The following is a 24,194-nucleotide window of genomic DNA, read 5'->3' on the forward strand; positions in this document are numbered from 1 at the left end:
CTCTCAGTGGAGACAGGTTGCGTATTACATAGAGTGTCGAGACATAAGCTATAAATGTTTATCACCTCTTTCACTATAGTTTAAATGGATTTCAGAGAAAGACAAAACAATAAGAGCTTTTCTAGTGCACAATAAAGGTTTATAAGCCTTCTCCTAATGGCCTGCAAGAAAACGGGCTTAAAATCTGCTTTTTTAACTAAGAGATTTAATGGGAGATTGTTGAGTATCTTTTATCTTGCATTACGAATGACTGTACTAAATCAAGCCTTGATGTTGATTGAATGTATTTTACTTTATTTAAGGACTTCTTAAATGTCTTTCATAGGCTGAGCTTGTGGTGTTTGTAAACCAGTAATGCTGTTTTTGTAATGATGAATAGTAATGATGATTAGAAGAGCCTTAGTTTGCATGCTCCTCTCTGCTCTTTTATTTAAAGTTGACATGAAATCAAAACTGTCCTATTTACTCACTTAATGCACTTTACTGGTCTTGTTGTGCATAATTTATCAGAGCATGTTATTCCAAAGAGAAAAAAAAAAAGGTGGTCTTTCATTAAAATATCATAACTTTCTCAACCTCAAACTGATCTCACCAAGGCTGCTGAAGTTTCAACCAACTGATACAGTCTGGCAGACTTTCAGGAGAGCAGTAGACCTCCAAAACTAAACTGCAAAGTCCTGAAGAGCATTTTTCATGATCCAATAAATTCCCAATGGATAAAAATCAAGCCCCTACATTTTGTTTTTCACATTGAACATTCTGAAAAGTCACACAAGGGAAGTAAAATGGGTTGAAAAAGGCATTTCATATCACCTTCAAGCAACTAAAAAATAACTTTGACAAAAAGGAAGAGGTGCGAAATGAAAATGTGTTGGTTCAATCTTTAAAATGTGTTGTTAGGGAGTATTGGTAGTGGTTTCTTCTAGCTATTGCCACCTTGAGTTTATTGCATTTTTGGGGAGCTATTCCCCTCTCATCGTCAGAACAAGTGGTGGATATTTAGAAGCTTTTTCTGTTCTCAATTTTGTCTTTTCCTATTGGTTTGATAATTCTGGTGTGGCCTATATAGAAGGTCCGCAGAATGACATTAGGTACTCCATTGGGGTCACATTGATTTAGATGGTTATAGAGAAGCCATTAAGGAATACACTTTAAAGCATCGGTCTCACGAGGTTAATAAAGATGGCTGGTCTACTGTAATGGCTGTTACCAAATCACTGATATAACCTAAAAACAAGACAATAAGTTTCTCAACTTTCTTTGAATCGTGCATTCAGGTTGATACACTTGATATGATCTGTAAACGTTTATCTTTGTACTAAACCTATATTTTCAAATACATTTAAAGGGATAGTTCACAAAAAAGCAAATTATGACACCCTGTACTCATCCCAATCCAAACCTGTATCATTTTCTTTCTCATGTGGAACAAAAAAAGAAGATATTTTGAAGAATGTTCCAACTGTTTTTAGCCATATAATGAAAGTCAAAGGGGTCCAAAACAACAGCTGACTTACAGCGTATGTACAAACATCTTTTAAAATGTCTTCTTTTGTGTTCCACAGAAGAAAGTAAGTCATGAGGGTGAGCAAATGATGAATAAAACTGAAATCCTTCATGTAATTTCTATTATTAATCATGGTCAGTGTCTGTTTTAAAAAAAAAGTCTGGTGACCGTCCTCAAACCTCAGAGGTGAACTGACCTCTGTGGGCTCCAGGTTCTCCCCATTCTTCATCCACCTGTAAGAGGGTTTGGGTTTCCCTGTGGCCTTGCATTCCCACACCAGAGAGTCATCTATGGCCTTCTGCACATCCTGGGGCTTCTCAATTAGCTGGGGGGAGGCTGAAACAACCAACAGCAGAGGTAATGACTACACAGAATAACTTTAACCTTGATTATTTACCTGTAACATGTCCTTCAAAGCGGACTTACATTCTTAGAGCCATGAACTGTGGGAAATAATGCCACACAAGAAAACAACAGCAGTGACAATAGAAGCAGCCGAGCCCAAATGATTCACACTTCCACTTAGATGGGTATAGAAAGGAAATCACATCTAATATATTAGTATTGTCTAAAAGCTAATACCATAAACTACCTTAACCTATACCATTAGGGTAAATTATGGCTTAATTATAAACAAGCTGTATTGATCTTTATCTTTTAAATGCATGTAACTCAAACCAAGTAAATAATTGACAAACAGCACATTTAGGGAATCATTTATGGGCATTTTCCCTAAAAGGAAACTAAAAAGACAGATAAGAATGGGTAGAACACTTACAAACAAACAATAAACAATGTGAACACAAGGTTGCTGAGCTAAGTATAAAGTTTATCCGATGACCGATTTCCATTACATTCTGAAAATAGGAAGTAGTGATGTCTGATTCATGATTCATTCCTTGGAATCAAATCTATTCAATCAATAATTTATTCACAAAATCAGTCTAAATGATTCAGTCATGATATGATTCTTGAGTTTAAAACGTACTGACTCAGTGATCTGCAGCTGTTAACACGTCACTCGACAGGATGATTATCGGTGAACGGCTTACATTTCGGTCACTTTATTGCTGTTAAAACTATTATATGACTACAGAAGATTTGAAATAGATCACTTAGACAACCTTTGTGTACTTTTTAATGCAAGGATTTCCACTGATTAAATCTTCAACTTTAACATTTGGTCCCCCCAATCATGAACATTTGGATACAATGTTGCTTTTATGGTGATTTTGCATTGCAAGCTTGAAAAGCCATAGTCTATTGGGCACTAAAAAGACACAAGCAATTCTTTGAAATCCTTCTGTTTTTGAAAAAAAGAATGAAAGTCAAACAGATTTAGAATAACATAATAGCAAAAATGATGACAGAACTTAAATATTTGAGTAAACTGTACATTTAATTATATTCCTCATTTCACAGTCACATTTCAGACGCAAACTGTCAACCATTTTCTCCGAAGTGCTGCTCGGATCCCTTAGTCACTGCCACTCAGTCTATCTCACACTCACTGGGAGAGTATTGACTTTTAAACCCCACTGTTTAAATGAGAGTAAGCAGTCAGGGCCTGACTTAGCCTTGCCCACAGGGCACACAATCACTCTCAACATTTCACGCCCACAAGTCAAACTTGAGCGGAATGAGAGGTAGAGAGGTCAAAATGAGCTCTCAGCATCCTTAATACCAACTCAATGCTTATTCAGTGGCATACTGCGATTATGATAGATGTTGTCGGTGTCCCTCCCTAGCAATCATAATGTACTCAATGGAAGAACATACCCTGAGCTTTTCTTTGGATGTGAGAATCATTTGGTGAAACGTACGTCACCTCCAACCCTACCAACCGAACGCCAAGTTTAACCATTACTACCGTCTCTTTAAAGTGTTCATATCATTAAACATCTATTTATTTATAAGGAGTAGATATGGGGTAAAAAATAGTAAAGTAATACTAAATGATTTAGTAAAACTAATTTTTGATGCATAAAAACATTGGCTTACATAATATTTTGGGGGAAAAATGCTCAAATTTATGATATGACCCCTTTATATAGTTAATGAATCATACTTAAAACATGCCTCTTTATATGTGTTCCTGTTAGAGGTAAGCAATCATCAGAGACAAGCCAAGAAAAGGACTAATGAAGGCAACAAAAACATTTGTGGGCAATTGCTAATCAAGCCAACGTAAGCAGAAAGAATGAAAGGCTTTGAGTGTCTCCTCCTGCTTTGCTGCTGCTGCCGGTGGAAGTGATAAACATGAGATACACTTATTGATCGCCTCATTCCCCCGCTCTGCTGACGAATGTCTCGTAGGCCTAATTCCATGGGACTTCAAAATAAGATTACAGATTTTTATCACCTGGCTGGCAAAGGGTGAAACAGTGGGGAAGAGAATGAAACACAGAGACAGAAATAGAGGGGAAGGGAGAGAGAGATCCGAGTGGCAGTCAAGAGGTCTGTCCTTAGGCTAATCCTGCCACAGAAGAATCCCAGAGCCACGAACGGGATAAGTGTCAACCTGCCACTGTTTAGTTACATGCCTGCTGTGGCTTAGAGGTGTGTTGTAAATAATTGCGAATAGCTTAACACATCAAATGGCAGATGGTGGCCATCTTAACTAACATTTGATGTATAGGTAACATATATACAAATACTAATACCAATTAACTTTAATTTGACTAGAATTGACACTCTAATCACAGTGAAAGCATGACCTTGCAGTGTTCATTTTTACAAAGTTTTTAATTTCATCGAAATGTACTTTAATTTTAGTAAATATTTTATGTCGTCATATTTATTCTTTTTAGTCAAATTACTTTGCATCTAATTTCAGCTGTGGTATAATATTTATAATATAAAATAGTAATATATAATATTTTAGTTCAAGAAACTGCAAAATGTAATCAAATATTTAATACACTATAATACTTTAATATAATACATAGATTATTTTAAGTTTCTGAAATAAGTTTCATTTATTTGATCAAAAGACAAATACAATAAAAACAGTAACATTGTGAAATATTATTGCAATTTCAAATTTAAAACCCCTTCATTAACAAACATTTTCGTCAATTATTTGGTTGATGAGATAAATGCTGGTTTAGTGTGAGATATTTCTATCAAAAATCTGCATCTTATTTAATACCCACAGGTAACCAGTTTAACCAGACGCTAAAGGTCTGTCTCCTTCGACTTATACAGTGGCTGACTTATAGACAGAAGAAGAGGTGAGACGGTGGTGGAAACGATTGAGGAATAAGGGAAGCGAAGCTAAAATCGAGGCGAATTATCATAAATATCAAGTCTCTTCAAAACAGAATGGTACACGAGAGCTGAGAAGCGAGAGCATTAGTGAAACACAACCACACCTACGACGAATCGCCTCCCTGGCTGGATTATATTAGCTTTTACAATATGCAGAAGCTATTTATATAATTAATACATTTATAAATCACCGCTACATTGCGCATCTGGGAAGCCCATTAGGAGAACTTCCCCTTTTCTAGGAGCCTGCCCCCCCACATTCCACATTGTTTGGAACATAAACAATGAGACAACAGGGATAATAAAACATTCAGGGAGCTCTGTGCAGACTATTCCTGTAAATGGGCCACTGGGCATGCGGGTACAGCATTAGAGCCAGTGCAAGATCCCATAAGGGGAGGATGAATCCCAATGCTCTCTAGCCTACAGGTACTTACTTAATAGGTAGCTGTCTTGTATGAACAATGCCACAGAGCCAACACGGCGGTGAAGGGAAAAGGTTATGAACCCATCATTTTAAAGTCCATATTTAATATGCTTCACTTCATAAGCCTCTGAGTCAAAATACACTACCTAGAAACCTATGCCTACCCATTGGGGTCTCATTTTACAATTCATGCCGATTTGCACTGGTAAACAAATGTAGGCCGAAGGTGCGCATGCAATTAATAGAATGTAAATGTAATTTCCACGTTTTTCTTCTTTGTTTCACTGTTTGGAAGACTGAAATCCTTAACTGATAAATAGTTGTGACTCAAGTCAATCAAGTAAAATTAATAACATTAAAATAACACTGCATATAAAATAAAGATTAATCCTTATTAAAGTTACAAAAGTTATTGAGTCAAGTGCAGTGATGTATTTGTCTTTTATTGTTTGAGTAACATTAAAAAGAGAGCAGTAGCAATATTAAGCGGCTGTCACTTTAAGACATAATGCACTGATCCAATACTGTACACATGTATTGTCTTTCTCGACTATTCACAATCACTTAAGACATAACCTACTATGTTTGCTAGGATACTCGCCAAGACAAGCATGTTGAATTTGTCCGTTCAAGCAAAAGAAGACGTGAAAGCGAACTCAATTTAGTTTTCACACGCTGTCTGAGAGGCGGCTTTTCGTGCGCGAGTTCTCATAAGCATCTTGTTGCGCTTGAATGTTTAAATTGGCAAGGCTTAAAAACGTCTCTATTTTATCATGCACCAGGTGAAAATGATAAATCTTACTGCTCTGAAAATAATAGCCTTTCCCTTAATAAGCCACACAATTTCAAGTATCATTCAAGACCATAATGCAAACAAGCAAGCACTTCTAACTAAGCCTTTAAAGGGTTAGTTCACCCAAAAATGAAAATTATGTCATTAATGACTCACCCTCATGTCGTTCCAAGCCCGTAAGACCTCCGTTCATCTTCGGAACACAGTTTAAGATATTTTAGATTTAGTCCGAGAGATTTCTGTCCCTCCATTGAAATGTACACACGGTATACTGTCCTTGTCCAGAAAGGAAATAAAGACATCATCAAAGTAGTCCATGTGACATCAGTGGGTTAGTTCGAATTTTTTGAACCATCGAAAATACATTTTGGTCCAAAAATAACAAACACTACAACTTTATTCAGCACTTTCTTCCGGTTCTGTTGTCCGTTCCGTTCAGTGACGCTGATGACGTAAGACGCTGCTGACGTGTTATCTGGTGCGCCCGAGCTTCGTTTACAGTCTCTGAGGGAGACGCACGCTGTAAACAAAACAATCTTCGCAAACATGTCTAAGGATTTCGACACAGAGGAAGACTTGCATTTTTTTGCCCAGCCATATTTATTTTAACCCGAATACACGGACGCACCAGATAACACGTCAGAAGTGTCTTACTTCATCAGCGTCACTGTGGACTCGTGAACGCGGATTGACGACAGAACAGGAAGAGAATACAATGCTGAATAAAGTCGTACTTTTTGTAATTTTTGGACCAAAATGTATTTTCGATGCTTCAAAACATCCTAACTAACCCACTGGTGTCACATGGGCTACTTTGATGATGTCTTTATTTCCTTTCTGGACAAGGACAGTATACCGTGTATACATTTCAATGGAGGGACAGAAAACACTCGGACTAAATCTAAAATATCTTAAACTGTGTTCCGAAGATGAACGGAGGTCTTACGGACTAAGAACAACATGAGGGTGAGTCATTAATGACATCATTTTCATTTTTGGGTGAACTAACCCTTTAATTTAGACAATCTTCAGTTGGGTCGAGAGACTCCAAAATGTATTAAAATCAACAACTACTTCTTGATGGAAAAAATAATAATAATTCAGATGTCATCCTGGATGCAGATGCTGCTCTGCTGAGTGTTTTCCTGGCATATGTGGCCCTCATCTAAGTATAGTAAATTTAACAGCTTTGATCTGGAGTCAAATTGGATCCCAATCACATTGCCATCTGGTAGAAAGGAACACACACATACATGCACGCACACACAAACAGAAGGTCAGGCACAAGGTCACCCTCTCATCTTTTTAATCTGGATAAAAATATTAGAGACATCACGGCCGGGAGGCTTTAATCATTTTGATGCACCGTTAAAGCACAACATCCGGCCTTAAGTTGATTTTCTGCTGGTCAGGGCTAAAGACTGGAAAGGCAGTCCTGCATCATGTCCTTCACTTCAATAAACTTGACATGTGGCTTCAGCTGTTCAAATATTCATGCATCTCAAGACAACTTACCAAAGAAAGACAGCTTTCCCTGCACGGAGTTTCTTCCTTTCGTGTTCTCTGCCACACACTCGTACGTGCCCGCGTCCTCTTGCTGGAAGTAAGGGATCTCCATCACGCCGCTGGTTTTCCTTACATCCACTTTACGAGCGAAAGGGACTCCGTCCACCCGATGCCAGCTTATGGACGGTACCGGACTGTGTGAGGGGGGGGGGGGGGGGGGGGGGGGACATCACAAACACAAAAATAAATTCAAGGACTGATTACATACTCTTTCTATTGAGGGCATCCTTATACTACTTACTTTCCCAATGCAAAACACTCCAGACGCACGGTTGAACCTTTGGCCACTTGAACGACCTCTGGAAACTGCACTTCAATCTTTGGCTCATATTCTCCCATAACACCTACAAAAAGAAACACTCAAATGTCACTCAAATACACAATTATTTCCAACAAAAGTATCAATTACTCCATCTGCAATTGCAAATTAAAAAGCAGCCAATCTTATTTTTTCCCTTTCATTATTATTGCATGATTTATTTTGCCCCTTCTGAAAGACTTTTGGGATAGCAGGGAGCCCTGATATCTCCTTCTGTGTTTTTGTGCGGTGTGCTATCGGACTAGCGACTAAGCTGTCTGAGGGGAACTCAAACAGATGCTTATCTGTAATGTCTAACGCTGGCCGTTTATGTCAGCGCTGCCAAATAGGAAGGGTTGAGGAGAGGCAATCATCTTCTTCTGTAGCATCCCAGGTAGAGAGACATGTACAATGGGGTTTGAAATTGTGCCTGGAGATCACACTGTGACAGTAGCCATTGAGTGGCTCATGTTGGTCATACACTACTGATACAAACATCAGGTTTTTAGACAACAAGTTTTACAGCACAATTCAGACAAGGCATGGGTGTCTGCCAGTGGGACCTAAAAAAAGAAATGCAAACACACACACGTTGGGTTTCCATGTTTTATGGTGACATTCCATAGACATTTTGTCCCCATATCGTAAGGTTTACCTGAACCATACACACACACACACACCAAACTTTTGAATGATATAGAGTGTATATACATACAGTATATGTTATATTTGTATGTTTCTGCATTTGCATAAAAATGTGCTTTAAAGCTTTGGTAAAAAAGGCATATGTGATTGTGGGCGCCTTTGACTACTTAAAGCTGCAGTCCGTAGCTTTTCCTCTTTGTCGCCATCTCTGTTTGAAGTCTGCAATTGCAGTCATTCGCAGAATTATTAATTTTACGTGAGTTGTACATCGCCATGAAACAGCGCGGATGAACACAATGTTGTGAGGAGAGTGCGCGTCGCGGCTGTCGGTCACAGCGCCGGTGTGGATAACGTTACTGGCATTCAGAATCACACATTCTACTTTTTGGAAGTACAGGATGACCAACATAAGAATTTTCACCGGAAAATGTCATCTGAACAAGTAAGTAACATTAACTTTTGTTCAGATCAACTACGGGGAAAATGCATTGATTGCACTGCAGTAAATCGCGCTGATTAAATCTAACGATCGCTCATGATGTCGAACCGTGCAAATTATACTTTGTTCTCAAATTGTTAATGTTAACAACATCAGCTTTGCATGACTACATTTAATGTGTTTTTTGGTTACCTGTAGTTCAGAATTCATATTCTCCATAATAGCTAAACGAGAAAGGCACAACAAAGGAAACTCCATAACTGTGTGAATTAAGCAAACAATTTTGGTACTGTTACACGATTGAACTATTGAAATGTCTTACTTGTCCAGCAGAAAAAAGCGTCTCTTCTTCCGTTTTGAACCCCTTCAACACACGGAGTTCACGCACCAAACGCCCTGCCTATGTTCCTTGTGTTCACATGAGACGGTTGCTGTCTTTCTCTAGCCACTTTAAATCCGAAGTACGAAGTCTTTTGGGTTTTATAACGGGTGAATCTCCAGTTGTCATTGTCGTTTGGATCTTTCTGGATCCGCCATAAGTTCAATTATGTAAAGTGCTGCGAGAAAAGGCATCTCTACTCTCCCCAACGTCAACATCCTCACGCGCAGTATAGCTAGCCGAAACTCCTTCTTTATGTGTACGGATGTGACGTAATGACGCAAAGACATGCTCGAATTTCCCGCGAAAACCCACCAGTACCACTGGAATTAAAATCATTATTACAAGCTAACCGTTTTGAATCGAGCTACGGCAACCAGATAGTTTTGAACACTGGCTGAATATGTTTTTTTTAAAATAATTATTTTGGATTATTTTTAACTTGAAAAAAGTTACGGACAGCAGCTTTAAACAAAACATGTCCTGAAAAAACAAACAAAAAACTGGATATACATTAAACTTCCTAAAGCAACAAATTTGTCAGCAGTCAATTACCTTTGCTATTATAAAAGCAAAAATAAATGTATTTCTTAAAATTCTTAAATACGGTTTTGGCACCAACTAAAGCTACTTCAGATAATTGTTAAAAAAAAATATTTAAAGTGTAGGTAGAAGACAAGACAAAAATAATAATATATATAGCTAGAATGCTAAAAGCTAGAATTGTTGTCTAAATAAAAAAATTAAAATATATATTTTTTTACCCCCTGTAAAATCGACCTAGAGGACATAAACATCATCTGATAAATAAGAATTTGTTTGTCTGTTATGACATTTGACAATTTCTTTTTTTATCACCCTTGTTCATGTGTGATCAAATTGTAAATCCACAAAGAAGCAACAATTAGATCTGCCTAAGACAAATGACCTTTCAGTTTGAGGGCCTTTGATAATGCCAGCCTAGAGGCACCAAAACATGCTGCCACAGCATCTTAAAGTTTGCAGAGAAACGGCTTATTAACCTTTGTATAAAATTTGTATTCAACTCTTTTTTATCTCTTGTAGCTACATAATTCTATGACGCATATAGGATCGATTGTATATATCGAGACATCGACAAGCATCCTCACCGTCAGTGCGCAGTATCAGAGGAGTGGGTGGGCCTTGGACGCGCGTCTTGGTGACAGTATTGGTCACAACACAGGTGTAGTTGCCCACATCAGATGGCTCAACTTTGGCGATGTATAGATTCCCTGTCTCCTGGGACACGAATCGACGAGAATCCTGCTTCACGAATGACGGGTACTCATTAAAAATCCAGGAGAACGTCAAAGCTGTTAGAGAAAAAAAGGAAAGGAAAGATGGAGAAAAGACCGTCAACATCACACATGAGAAGAAAGAGGTCATTCTACTGCCCGGAAACTACATTTGCATAAACATAACTAGAGTACACGGTGACATTTCCTCTCTCAGCAGAGCCTAAATGGCATATGTGGGCTCTGGTCATGAATCTTGCGCCTCCCCAGAGTTACTAAATTAGCATTGGGGCTACATGCTAGGGTGAAAATTAATCAGCCCGAGGAGGGTTGTGTGGCTTAGGGGGTGAAAATTAATGACAGAAAGGATAACCAGTGCCCTGTGATTAGTTGGCCTCTATTCAAGTGGGAAAATGGTCGTATGTAACCAATGTTCAACAATCCAGAGAGGTATTCGTTTAGACATTGGTCAGTTAATGGATAATCAGGCAACATGTAATGAGCTATCCACACAGCATTTCATAAAAGCAAAGAGTTCAGTTTTTAAAGAAAACTATCCAAATCTTCAAGTAAAACCGTTGCAAACACAACAGATGGGTAGAAATGTCCAACCATCTTAATTGTGAGAATCTCACAAAAACTGTGAAGAAAAGTCCTTGTTCCCCCACAACAAAATGAAGCCTATTTTTAAGAATTTTTATTTTCACGACAATTCCCATCTTCAATTGTTAGTAGCTCACTATAATGTGAAAACATATATAATTCTCATTACAGAAATTACAAAAAAATGTAAATCGTAAAGTACACTTACTGTACATTTAAGCATAACACAGTGTTTCAGTATACGTAAATCACATTAGTATTTATTCTAGGCCTACTGTATTAGATTTATGGTAATTAAAAAACAATTAGGCTAGAAAGAATGATTTTTCATGCAAATTTTTAAAATAATTTGGAGAGGAAAATGTGCTTAATTGTCATGAAAATAATGTTAGAAACCCAAAACGTTTATTCTTTCAGCAAAATATATTTTATTTTGTTTCATATTTCAAGTTATGCCATTTTCACCACATCACTTCACACTATAACAGACAAATAACAGCCAAATAAATAAAACAATCTCAACTCTGAGAGGAGTGCTGTTGACCAAGCTTTGAAGATGTAGCGTTCGTGTCGGCCGCTCCTCTCCACAAAATATCGGCATACACTTAATGTCACATCTGTCAGTGGTCGTTCCTCTACCAGCACAGAAAAACAGTTTCAAACCTGACCTCTGGGAGTTACAATTGTTTTGCCTTTTGCTGATTCAATTACGCACAATCCCTGTCATTCTCCAAGTTACGCCGACAAGTCTGAGGCATGAAAAGCGAAAGGTGAAACAGGCATTTCTGTAGTATCCAGGTGTGATTCTAAATGACAAAAGAAATGTTCTTTTCAGAGGAAGCGCTTTGCGATAACAATTCAACTTCTGACTTTTACTTTGAATTCTTTGAAATTGCTAGCATAGTACATGTTTATAATTGGAGAAAGGCTCTAAAATGAAAACTTTTATAGTGCATTTAGTGCAACTTTGCATAAGTCAAAATTGAAATTGCTGCTCAAAACAGCAATAAAGAAATCAGTTGTCAATCTAATAAGCATCTGTGGAGGAACAATGCACTGAAGCATTAATAAACCAATGTGCATTTCCCGTCACCATGCAGCCTCCTCCATGTTTTTGCAGAGAATACCCATCTTATTCAACCAAACCACTCTGAAATTGGACATGTTGTCATGATGTGAGCATTCCATTTGCACCGTCAATGATAAATCCATTTGCAGAACGTTGTAATGTTCTACTCGGCCAAGGCTTTTTGCTCCCCAGCAGCGCATTTAATCGACAGGCACATAGCATCTCTCCGGCTTAGCCCAATCAAACCCACTCACTCGTTAGCTAATTAAACAAAACAGTCTTGGAGGATTCCTGCCTGAGCCCTGGTCATTTATCACAGTTTGATCTGATCCATAGCTGTGGGCTTTGGCTATCTCACGCACAGAAGGGGCTTGAGCGGCTTGGTTTTCCCACCCGTGAACACTATGCTGTTTAGTATGATAGTGTAACCCTATGTGAGCGCTAAGCTAACATTATGCAGGTCAATTCTGCAATATAACTGTAATATAAGGAAGTATTTAGATAAGCAAGACTTTCATAAATACACTATGGTCAAGCTCAGGTACTCAAATTCTTACTTTTAATTAAACTTTTAACTATTAATTAACAGTAAAAGTAGCAGGATGGCTAAAAAGATGTAAACAAAGCGCTAAAGCTAGCTGTAGCTAGGTGTTAGCTTACAGAAGGGTAGCATGAGGGTACTAACCAAAGTTAATTTTGATACTTATTTTTTAAATCATTGTCTCTCTCATGCTAGCGTTGTGCTTTGAAAATGTTTGATAAGTCGCTTGCAAGGGATATAATGCCTGCACGCACAGACATCTGGGGCTCACGACGAGCTGAATAGGATAATGTGATTTTGTGCTATCGCACATGGCAAAACAGGATCTGCTTTCTGACTTAAATCATGCCATCCATGCATTCAATCAATCATTCCTCACAATGCTGAATTTTTTATTAATTTCAAAGGTAAAAACTTCAAATGCTAAACCACTACTGCAGCAGGCATTAACACCAGCAACACCATAGTAAAGAAAGGTCATACCAGTATATACAGTTACAATATAGCAACATGCAACCTCAAAACAACCTAAAGAATTTATATTTTCCCTCTGAAATCAATTATTCATACCCTTAGATTTATGTTTTTTCAATTGGTTTGATTTGCTTAGATGTCAAGGTCCAAAGAAATGAACTTGTACATAATGCAACAAAATGAGAAAATCTAAGCAGATAAAATATAACATAAAAGAAAAGTTTTCACATTTTTCCCCCTGATATGAAACCTTTCCTGATAAAGCATTCAGTTCTCAGCTGGGCACTTCCCCAAAAAATACAAGATTTAAAAAAAAACATTATAACTGCTACATAGAATCTTCCATACAGTATGTGAAATGTTCAAGGTTCACTCTGAAATTTGATGTGCAAGAAGCCAAGGCTCTTCACTTTGAAGGGTCCCTAGAGGGGACTGTCAGATGCTGACAAAACTCAGTTTGCATTATCCGAAGAATGCTAGGGTTGCAGAAAGTCAGCAGAGAAGTCAACATAAAACGAAAAGGGAAAAAATAAACCATATAAGATTTGTGCAAATTGTACGGACATGTGGAGAGTATTAAGAAAGATGAAGGAAACAAAATTTTGCTTTCTAAGGGCAGGTCTGTACAAAACTGCAGATTTTCCAATGTTGGGTTAACATCTAAAGCACAAATATATATTAAATATATATTAAATTATATTATATAAAAAATAATGTTAAAAGCCATTTGCAGATTTGCTAGTGTGAGTTTCAGATGACATTACTTGATTGGATGAAAAATGGCAGACAGGGGACAGGACAGGTGAGAAACTTATTAAGAAATAAATATTTTTTGGGATTCCACCATTCAAAATTACACAATACACAACAACGATGTACTAAAAACGGAAAAAGTTATTCCTTTGTGTTTTTCGCTTACAGACGACAACTTGTCAAAACTATCGCCGTTCACACGGATCTGTGAAAAGGATTAAATGCACTGTGTTATGCATGTCAGGCCAGGCGTTGTCACTTTGGAATGGACGCGTAATGCGCATGTGCATGGGTCACTGTAATCACAAACTAACATTTTTGTTGCTACCTTCGAAATAATAGCACACCTGTACCCAATAAGCCACTTGATTTGAGGTATCATTAATTTCTGTAGCACAGAGCAGAATGAAATAAACACGCACAAATATTTTTCAATTAGGGGTTTGTTCAGATTTTAGCAAGCATCACGAAAAATAAATAGGTAAAAGTCACTTTTTTTAGCAGTTCAACATATCCATTGCAAAAAAAATTCAATTTGTTTTGTACTTTTTCTTGCCATTAACTTGACATGGTGAAGGTGACAGTGTAATCTGGCTCAATGACAAATTATCTAATGTGCTTACACAAGCACTACTGATGTGTGACAGTAACTAGAACTACAATTAGAAAATAGATGTTTTAGACTTTAGGCTAGTTCACAGTGGATGGTATAAACAGTCTATCTGACAACAATCCCTCTCTTTCCAATTTGCACCAGGTGTGGAAGCCCAGGGGATAACACTGGTGTAGGAAGTATTTAAAAACAAACAAACAAAAAAACAGTATCATATTTCATTTTAGCGGTAAGAAACCATTATTACACCGGTGAAGAAACAGAGAGAAAAGACATATCTGCAGACAAAATAAACCATCTATCACCGCAAACACCAGTCTCAGTTCCAATCAAAGAGACCCATTCATTATTTTTACGCTCTGTCATGCCGCAAGCAGGAAATAAAGCTTTATGAAAAGATGCACATATCTGACTCTTAATCGCGCATTATCGATGCGAGTACCCCTGATGAATTTTAATAGCATCACAGCTGCCTGATCATTGCCTGTTAATAATACATGTGAGACTTGTTGTGACAACAGAATGCATATTTAATCATTGTGCCCGGGATCACACAAGCTTACTGCTTGGCAAATATTTAAACAAAGTTAATTGATTAATTAATAATTTTGTAAATAAATAAATGATAAAAACAACACTGATCAAAGGATAGAGTTAAGTGGCACTTTGTAAATTAAGACTTTTTAAGCAATCACCACCTCGTTTGTAAAAATGATGATTGCTAGCAGGATTACATATAGATAAATCAAAACAAAGTTTATATACAGTATATACATATTCAAATTCATTATTATTTTATATATACTATATATATATATATTTATATATTGTAAATTCACAATCATGTTGCATGTTCGTTCAAACATTATGGACCATGGCAAGCAGACTTTGGGACAGAAGGAGAACTAAAACGAGGATCAATATCGGTGTGGCGTTTTCGAGATGCCGAGAGCTCCACGTCCGCGACTAACTTCGACTTGACAGGGATGCCGCACTTGCATGTACTTTATTAGACAGGTGAGCAAACGTGCATAAAACTAATCAATGTTATATAGCTCAACATGATGAAATGTTAGAATATGATCTGTATGTTATTCTAATGTTGATCTAGCTTACTGCTAGTCTCATACAGCCAACAAACTAACACATACAATAACATAACTTTCAATACACTCAAATGCTGTTTAGTATGTTAGCGTAACGTTAGACCAAATGAAACAGCGCTGCGTTACCACACAAGTTTAATTCGTCAAATAAACTGACCTGTGTGAATAGTAATTCAGCACTTGCGTGTAGTTCGGTAGAATTAAATGTCCTTATTCCTTTATATCCGTGGGACTCGCGTGTGGCGCTGATATCTGTCTCTCATTAGCAATCGCGACCTGCTTCATACCACAGTCATGATAAAAAACATCAATGTATTCACTCATCCATAAACATTATTAGATCCATCAGCATGATGACAAGTTCCATAATTCCGCTTATGTGTCATGAACGTACGCTTTAGCTATTGTAAGAGGTTAGCGACCACAAGCAGTGAAAAAAAAAACCATATTGTACACTGTAAAAAATTATCGTGATTTTAACGGTAAAAGACTGTAGACTGACTACTGTGAAAAACTGTTAATTGGTTAACAGAAAGTTTCCTTACTATATAAGGTAAATAACTATGATAGATCTAACGGTACTTTTAATGTAATTTTACTGTAAAATACCGTTAAATTTACAGTTTTTGAAAGTGAAAAAAACTACTCATTGTATAATTTACAGTGAAAAACCGTAAATTGACATTCCCACAATTCCCTGCGTGACACTTCACATTTGATGTATTTTTGTCGAAATAACTGTTTCTTCTTAGTTTTCTTAGTTATTTTCTTATCAGTTATGTACATTAGAGTTTTATGTTACATTTAATGTTGTTAAATTAATGTTTATTGCATTTTTAAAATTTCATGTGTTACCATGATGCTGTTTAGTGTTTGTGCGAATGACATTGTGCAGCTTCTTTCTCGAGTAAGAGCTGCTTGTGATGAGCTTTGATTTATCATGCGACTTTCATCACTGCTGTGATGATTGTTGATTGTCAGTATATTACAATAGTACAAAACAGATATTAATACATAAATAGGTTGGTAAATTAACATAATATCAGATAATAAGATACGGTTTATTACTGTAAATTTTAAGTTAAGTATGTAAAACCAATAACCTCTGTACCATATTTTTGACGGTAAAGTTCTGGCAACCACAGCTGCCGGTATTTTACTGTAAAAATGGCATTTTATTTTTTACAGTGTAGCTTTAATGTATGTTTAAATAAATTTGTCATGAAAACAAGTTGTGTAAATTAGAAGTTAATGCAAAACCTGCCTTGTGTGCAATTTAGATGTTTTTCATTTTTTTGAGTGTTGATTATTATTCCTAAAAATAAAAAGCATTTGAAATTAATAATTTGGGCCTGGTTGTTAATTGTAACATTTAATATTATAGTAATGTGTAAGTAAGGGCTCCCCTATATAGTTTACAGCATTAGTTAAGATTTTTTTTTTTTTATATACTTAAGAAAATTAAATATAATTGAAGTTATTTAAACACCGATACATTTGTTCAAACAAAACACAGTTTAATAAAAAAAGAAAAAAAAAGAGGCAATTTTATGTTTAGGTTTCTCCCCCCTTTTGTACCGAAACCGGACCGAACCGTGACTTCAAAACCGAAGTATGTACAGAACCGTTTGTGTAGCTACTGTTACTGTACACCCCTATGACCTAGGCTAATAATTTTTTTAACTGACCCTCCCATCTCTGTTTATATCCTCCTAAGAAAGAAATTATCCACTATACGAGTCTGTCTGTCTATACTGAGTGCAGCGTTTACCGTCTGGCCTTGTGTTGACAGGCACAGTGAGAACCGAGAGGAGTGAACCTGAAAATCAGAGAACACAGCAGCAGTCTGAGAAGCACTTCGCTAAAGGCCTCCAGAATATCAGCATCTTCTTTTCTCTTAACGGGACCAGACAGAGTGCACATGCTCTGTGCTCTCAGCTCGCAGGACTCCGGGGCAGATGCCATAACGCCCATTGTAAGCGCGAGTGCAGAAAAGAAGCGATTTCAGCGTTCGCTACACCTGAAAGGGCCGTTCTCCATTAGGAAATGGAGGTCAGCTGCATTAGATTCCCACACTAAACATAGTTATTGAGGAATATGCGGTATGGCGTCTGAATACAGAGAGGCTTTGGGGGCTGAGGTGGAGGTGGAAGCTGCTCAACTGCTTGTGCGTGACTGATCCGACCTGACTGCGGCCGCACAGAAGGCTCCATTCGGGTCTACGCTGCACATTTCGGGGCACTCCTGAAGTCACTCGCGCACATAAACATTTACTCACACCCATAATGCCGTGTCCAGCGATGAGGAATATACATCTCAGAAGAAAGCTGACACACTGATCAGATACAAACTCATCTTGTACTCTGCGCTTTGTGGACGTGCAAGGACATGGGACGGGAAAACAAGGAATAGAGGACAAAAGACAAAGGGATGACACCTTGTTGAGTCTTTGTGGTGAATCTAAAATAGCTAGAGGCCAAAAGCTGCTCTATTATTATTATTATCTCTCCATTAACAACACAAATACTTTGTCCTTGGCTTGACTGCTCACTTGGGTCACACAAGATATCCTGCAAAGGAAGAATCACTTTACCAGAAAAAAAATAACAAATTTAACAGCTAACTGATGAGTAACTGGTGACTAACATAATACATGATTTAAATTGAATTTAAAGATATACGAACCATCTAATGAAAACATCTGGCACGTCTCACATGTCGTCCAAGGGTGAAAATAATATAATCAGATGGTGTTTTTCACCCAGAAGAAACGTGATGACAAATAAATGGAATAATCCTCACATTAAACCACCAAAATTAAAATGAGACATACAAAGTTACAACGTGTCTTCACATTTTGTGACAGGTGGTGTTTAACATGAGAAAAACATGAGATTGGCTCATCTTTAACATGAACAAGAAAGTTAAGCAGTTACTGTACATTGCTGTAGGGAAATAACAAAAAATAACACAAAAAATAATGCCCCAAAAATAAAATAAATAAAATAAAATAAAATAAATAAAATAAATAAAATAAATAAAATAAATAAAATAAATAAAATAAATAAAATAAATAAAATAAATAAAATAAATAAAATAAATAAAATAAATAAAATAAATAAAATAAATAAATAAAATAAAATAAAACAAAACAAAACAAAACAAAATAAAACAAAATAAAATAAAATAAACAAAACAAAACAAAACAAAATAAAATAAAATAAAATAAAATAAAATAAAATAAAATAAATAAAAATAAATTCACCGGCCATTGGCAAAAAGTACATTTTGGACCCTGGAGCTCTTTTGACTTGGGCCATTAAGTAACCACCTAACAATCAAACAAAACACCCTAGCAACCTAGCAATAAAATAGCATGTATTAAGAACACCAAACCAAATAGCAACCTGCAAAAATCTTGTTTTTAATAATAAGCTGTTGCATTATTCGATATACCACAATAAAGGTTCAATAACAGAAGTAAACTGCTTAAGTTTAATGATTTTGTATGGTAACTGCTTTAAGAAATTTCATTTATAGACATAATGAAAGGCAGACGGCACTAAGCGCAGCTCCTAAGTCTCCTAAGCCTTATAGGAGCCTAGCACATAATCAGTTGTTTTGTTGTTGGGAATGAGTGGCAGTGTATTCCTGTAGGGCTGAATTTATTCCCACAGGATTGGTGTACGGGTGAGGAAGTGTGTGTGTGTGTGTGTGTGTGTGTGAGAGAGGGGGCGGGTGTTTGTTAGCAGGAAGCCTTGGAGACATTATAATGTGTGATTGGTGTCCAATGGAGAGGGAAACACTGTTTACTGACAGCAAGGAGAGACAAGGGTGGCTTGAAGTTGTTGCAATGTTTTGAGCCTTTCTGACATGCCAGTAAAACTTCATGCAAGATTTGATCTGCTGTCATTTATACGAATGAATACAATACTAAAATAATATCTTTTCAGATACTAATATGAGCAAGATAAATTGTGTGCTATTAGTTTTCTAAGCAATTACACATACATTTTTCACCTGGGTAAACTATTGCAAAACCCAATGAAGTTGGAAACTGAGTAATATCTAGAAATTAGAAAGGTTGTCTCTTATGACTTGGGACAGTAAGCAAGAACCTAGCAATCACCCAGAACACCCAAGCAACCACACAGCAACATATGAAAGTATGAATGTTATGACAGAAAAAAATGATGAAAAGTAAAAAAGAAAAATCTAAAAAAGTTTTAGTGTCGAATAAAGTTATGTAGTACTTAAAATTTACATTTTTCATAGCAACTGTCTGGGAAACTTTGAAAAACTGTGATTCAAGTGACACCCATAAATAAGCAGAAAGATCTTTGGGACATTCTCAAATTGTGCTGGAGAAAACAATTATTAGGTCACAAACTTGCAGAGTTCATTAAAAAAGGTGATGTAACATATACTAAGAAATTATTATTTGTATTTTCATTATTATTAGTTTTAAATAACAAACCTTTTCAACTTGTCATTCAAATGATTATGATGTTATGAAAAAACCCCATTACATTGGAAAAATCCAAAATACAGTAGTAGAAACCTTTTCACTAATGTCAGACTTCTGGACATCATTGTATATTTAAATATATATATATATATATATATATATATATATATATATATATATATATATATATATATATATATATATATATATATATATATATATATATATATATATATATATATATATATATATATATATTATCCTGTAGGGAAAAAGGCAATGATATATCAACTACCCCAATCTTGATTTGTATAACTGATACAAATATTGTTACCAAGCCATTTGCTCCTCATATAGGCTGTTTTAACACTCCGCATCCCTCTGTATCAGACTTTAATTAATATATTCACAGCATGTCCAGATGTTAAATAGAGAGGGTATGATGAAATACCCCATGAATGATGACTTAATAAGCCCCATAATACATGGCACCAGATTGCACCTCATTTATTCACTGATCATACAATATAGAATCTTCTATATAGAAAGTTCACCATTTAAAAGAGCTTCATACCATTTTAAAAATGTTTATATTTTGTCCCTTTAACTTAAGCATTTGCTAAAAAAACCAGACTGTATTCTTTAGAGTCTGTCAAACATTTAAAAATATACTCTAGTGAGAAAAATAACAAAAATTTCAATAAAAGAATGAATGAATTAATAAATTAATAAAAAAAATATTAATAAATGATTGTGCTGTTGTAACGTTTTAGGTCCGATTAAGATGATAAAGATGCAAAAAGGTTTTAAAACAAACATATTTAAGTAAAAACAACTGTGTGTGTGTAACATACAACAATATCCGACAAAGAACTGAAGGAGAAAGAGGACTTAAATACACAATGATAAGGAACTAAATAACTAACAGCTGTGCTTTTTAAATTAATGGCCATGACAACTAATGACTGGCGGGAAACTAGAACAAAAGAAATAGGAAAATGAAGAGAAACAAACTAAGGCTATAGGCTGAGTCCAATTGTTATGCCCTTCCCTCGCTAACTTCCCACTATCTCGTTCACTCGGATGTACATCATTTATTACGTTACACGAGTACCCACTATGTGCGGAACCCTTGAAATGTGTTTAAATGGAACGCCCTAAGCCCTTGATCACTTGGGATCTTCTATGGAGCTGATGATTGATTATTTAAAAAATGTTATGTAAGGGGAAGTGCTTAGGTAAGTTTGTGAGTGTATGGCTGCGTCCGGAATCGCATACTCTCTTGAGTAGGTACTTATTTTGAAAAAGTAAATACTCGACGACCACTAAAATAGTACGCTCTATATAGTATGAATGTAATCCGGACGTACTACATCCGTCATGTTGTCATTATCATGTAACCTTCCAACGTCCGTTACGTCGCTTCACTGCCGTTCATAAATCCTCTCCCGTTGCCTCATGGGATAGTAAAGTGTCCATCCTATGCACACTTCAGAATCTCACTGGAAGTAGTAGGTCATTCGGGTACTTTTTGCCAACTATTTTATGAGTACTGTGAATTCGGACATACTACTCTTGTCACATATTCTTTTTCGCCTACTATATAGTAGGGAAGTATGTGATTTCGGATACGGCCTATGTCTAAAAGTGAAGTTAAATGCAGCCTATTTGTGACAGCTGTAGGGACAAAAATAAAATATTTTTAATTACAAAAAAAAAAAAAAAAAATTTTTTGTCTCAAACAATTAGGAATTTAAAGCCCATAATAGCTCAATTGTTCATTGCCTTGATACCAAAGAAAAATTCTATACACATATTTAACTGACACTGAAGTTTGTGATTTAATTATAATGGGTCAGCAAAGGACTAAAGAGCATGGGCCAATGTAAATGTCACTACCTGATTTGCTTTTACCCAGTTCCTTTAGTGAACAGGCACTAAAACCAAGCAGACAGAATGTGCAAATGAACAACGCTATCAGCGGACTCAGATCCTGTCCTTAATCTACAACCAAACTACGATCTACCAGACAATTAGCTTTCAACTCGATGAGACGATGATGGCTGGCATCCTTAGATTTAACCGAGGCAAAAATGCAGATAATGTGCAAGAGATCATCTGCTTCCATTTCATACCATGAGTCACAAGCTTACACATGTATACGCACCCGGGAGGTTTGGCACGCTAATATATGCTCACACTGTTGCACGTGGCCACACATCTCATCGCATTTGTATTGGTCCAGCGTAACAGCCAGATAGATGGCATTCATGATCAGCGTCATCATCAGATGTCACAGGAAGTCACTTTTTCGAAAGCAGACACGGACCGGAGACCCACGTCTTTAATGTGCATCAATTTCGAAATACTACAGCCTTAATTATTCATGACTAAATGTTTTTTTATGAGTGGTTATGGACCTAATATGGCTCGTACGAGAAATGTTGGCTGATTTATATATGCACCGAGTGAAATGTCATGATATGCATATTTTTTTTACAACTAATATTTATAATAAATACATTAAAATTCATATTTATAATAAATAATGAATATTATAGTAAAACTTTAATGAAAATAATAATGTGTAATAATATTATTAAACTGTTATTATTGTTATTAATTAAATAAAACATTAAGAAAATAATAATAATAATAGTTTAATGATATTATTAAAATTATATTAATTATTATAAATAAATCAATTCAAACGTTTTGGAGAAAATAATGAAGGCTGCATTTATTTGATCACAAAAATACAGTAAATTAGTCATTTTTAAAATAACTATTTTAAAATGTAATTTTTTCCTGTGATAATAATAATAATAATAATAATTCATTACATTTATATAGTGCTTTTCTCTGCACTCAAAGCGCTTTACATAAGGGGGAATCTCCTCAACCACCACCAATGTTCAGCATCCACCTGGATGATGCGACGGCAGCCATATTGAGCCAGAACGCCCACCACACACCAGCTTATTGGTGAAGAGCAGACAGAGTGATGAAGCCAATCACTATATATATATGACAATATATATATATGGGGATGGTTAGGAGGCCATAATTGACAGAGGCCACTGGGCAAATTTGGGATTTTTTGTGACCACAGAGAGTCAGGACCTCAGTTTAACGGTGCTCTTTGACAGTATAGTGTCCCCATCACTACACTGGGGCGTTAGGACCCACACAGACCACAGGGTGAGCGCCCCCTACTGGCCTCACTAACACCTCTTCCAGCAGCAACCTGCCTTTCCCAGGAGGTCTCCCATCCAGGTACTGACCAGGCTCAACCCTGCTTAGCTTCAGTGGGCAACCAGTCTTGGGCTACAGGCTGATATGGCTGCTGGCCTTCTTTGTGATGGCAAAGATGAATCATCATTCAGCATCATTACTCCAGTATTCAGTGTCACATGATTCGTTGGATATTATTCTAATATGCTGATTTGTTTATCAATGTTGAATGAGCAGTTGTACGGCTTAATATTTTTGCTCATCTCAGATAAACTTTCACATACGTTACATGGGCTTTCAAACCAAATGGAGTCATTACGTGGTACTACTAATAATGTATTGTTACATTTTGTTTATATTTTAGTACTGACTTGTTACCGGAATAACTAGCCAACATACTTATGAAAGATTCAGGCACTTTTTTTCAGATAATTCATTGTAAAGTTAACATAGAAAGTTTCGCTTCTTTTCACTGTGCTTTTCCTTCCACAGTGCAACAGAGACAAGGACATGATAAAAGTTAACATACAAAGGCTTCTTTCTGTTAAAATCCAGGCATGCTGCACAGAATCTCAGTTATAACAGTTCCTATTCAGTCTCATACTCCTATACTCTGTTTCCCTCTTCTACGAGTCAAAGATAAATCATGCTCCAACACCAAAATTAATTTTCATCTAATTTGTAAGGACAGCTGAAAGGAAGCTGTGGCAAACCAACCAGCTGCCACAGAGTCAGAAAAAAACTAAAATCACC

General features: G+C 36.4%; 1 protein-coding gene across 4 annotated transcripts in view; it reads right to left on the reverse strand.

Annotated features, from left to right (window-relative positions):
- Positions 1 to 24,194, reverse strand: part of cntn4 (contactin 4) — a 175,525-nt gene that overhangs the window by 53,792 nt on the left and 97,539 nt on the right. For all 4 annotated transcript variants that reach the window (XM_056256197.1, XM_056256199.1, XM_056256196.1 and 1 more), the window contains exons 6-9: positions 10,455 to 10,658; positions 7,805 to 7,907; positions 7,513 to 7,697; positions 1,704 to 1,843 (exon numbers count right to left, since the gene is read on the reverse strand). In XM_056256197.1, the coding sequence (XP_056112172.1) occupies positions 1,704 to 1,843; positions 7,513 to 7,697; positions 7,805 to 7,907; positions 10,455 to 10,658 (632 nt within the window). The remainder of the gene's footprint in view (positions 1 to 1,703; positions 1,844 to 7,512; positions 7,698 to 7,804; positions 7,908 to 10,454; positions 10,659 to 24,194) is intronic.

The sequence above is a fragment of the Rhinichthys klamathensis genome, unplaced genomic scaffold, assembly GCF_029890125.1.
Source record: "Rhinichthys klamathensis goyatoka isolate OS25496 unplaced genomic scaffold, OSU_Roscu_1.1 h1tg000124l_1, whole genome shotgun sequence".
Classification (NCBI taxonomy): domain Eukaryota; kingdom Metazoa; phylum Chordata; class Actinopteri; order Cypriniformes; family Leuciscidae; genus Rhinichthys; species Rhinichthys klamathensis.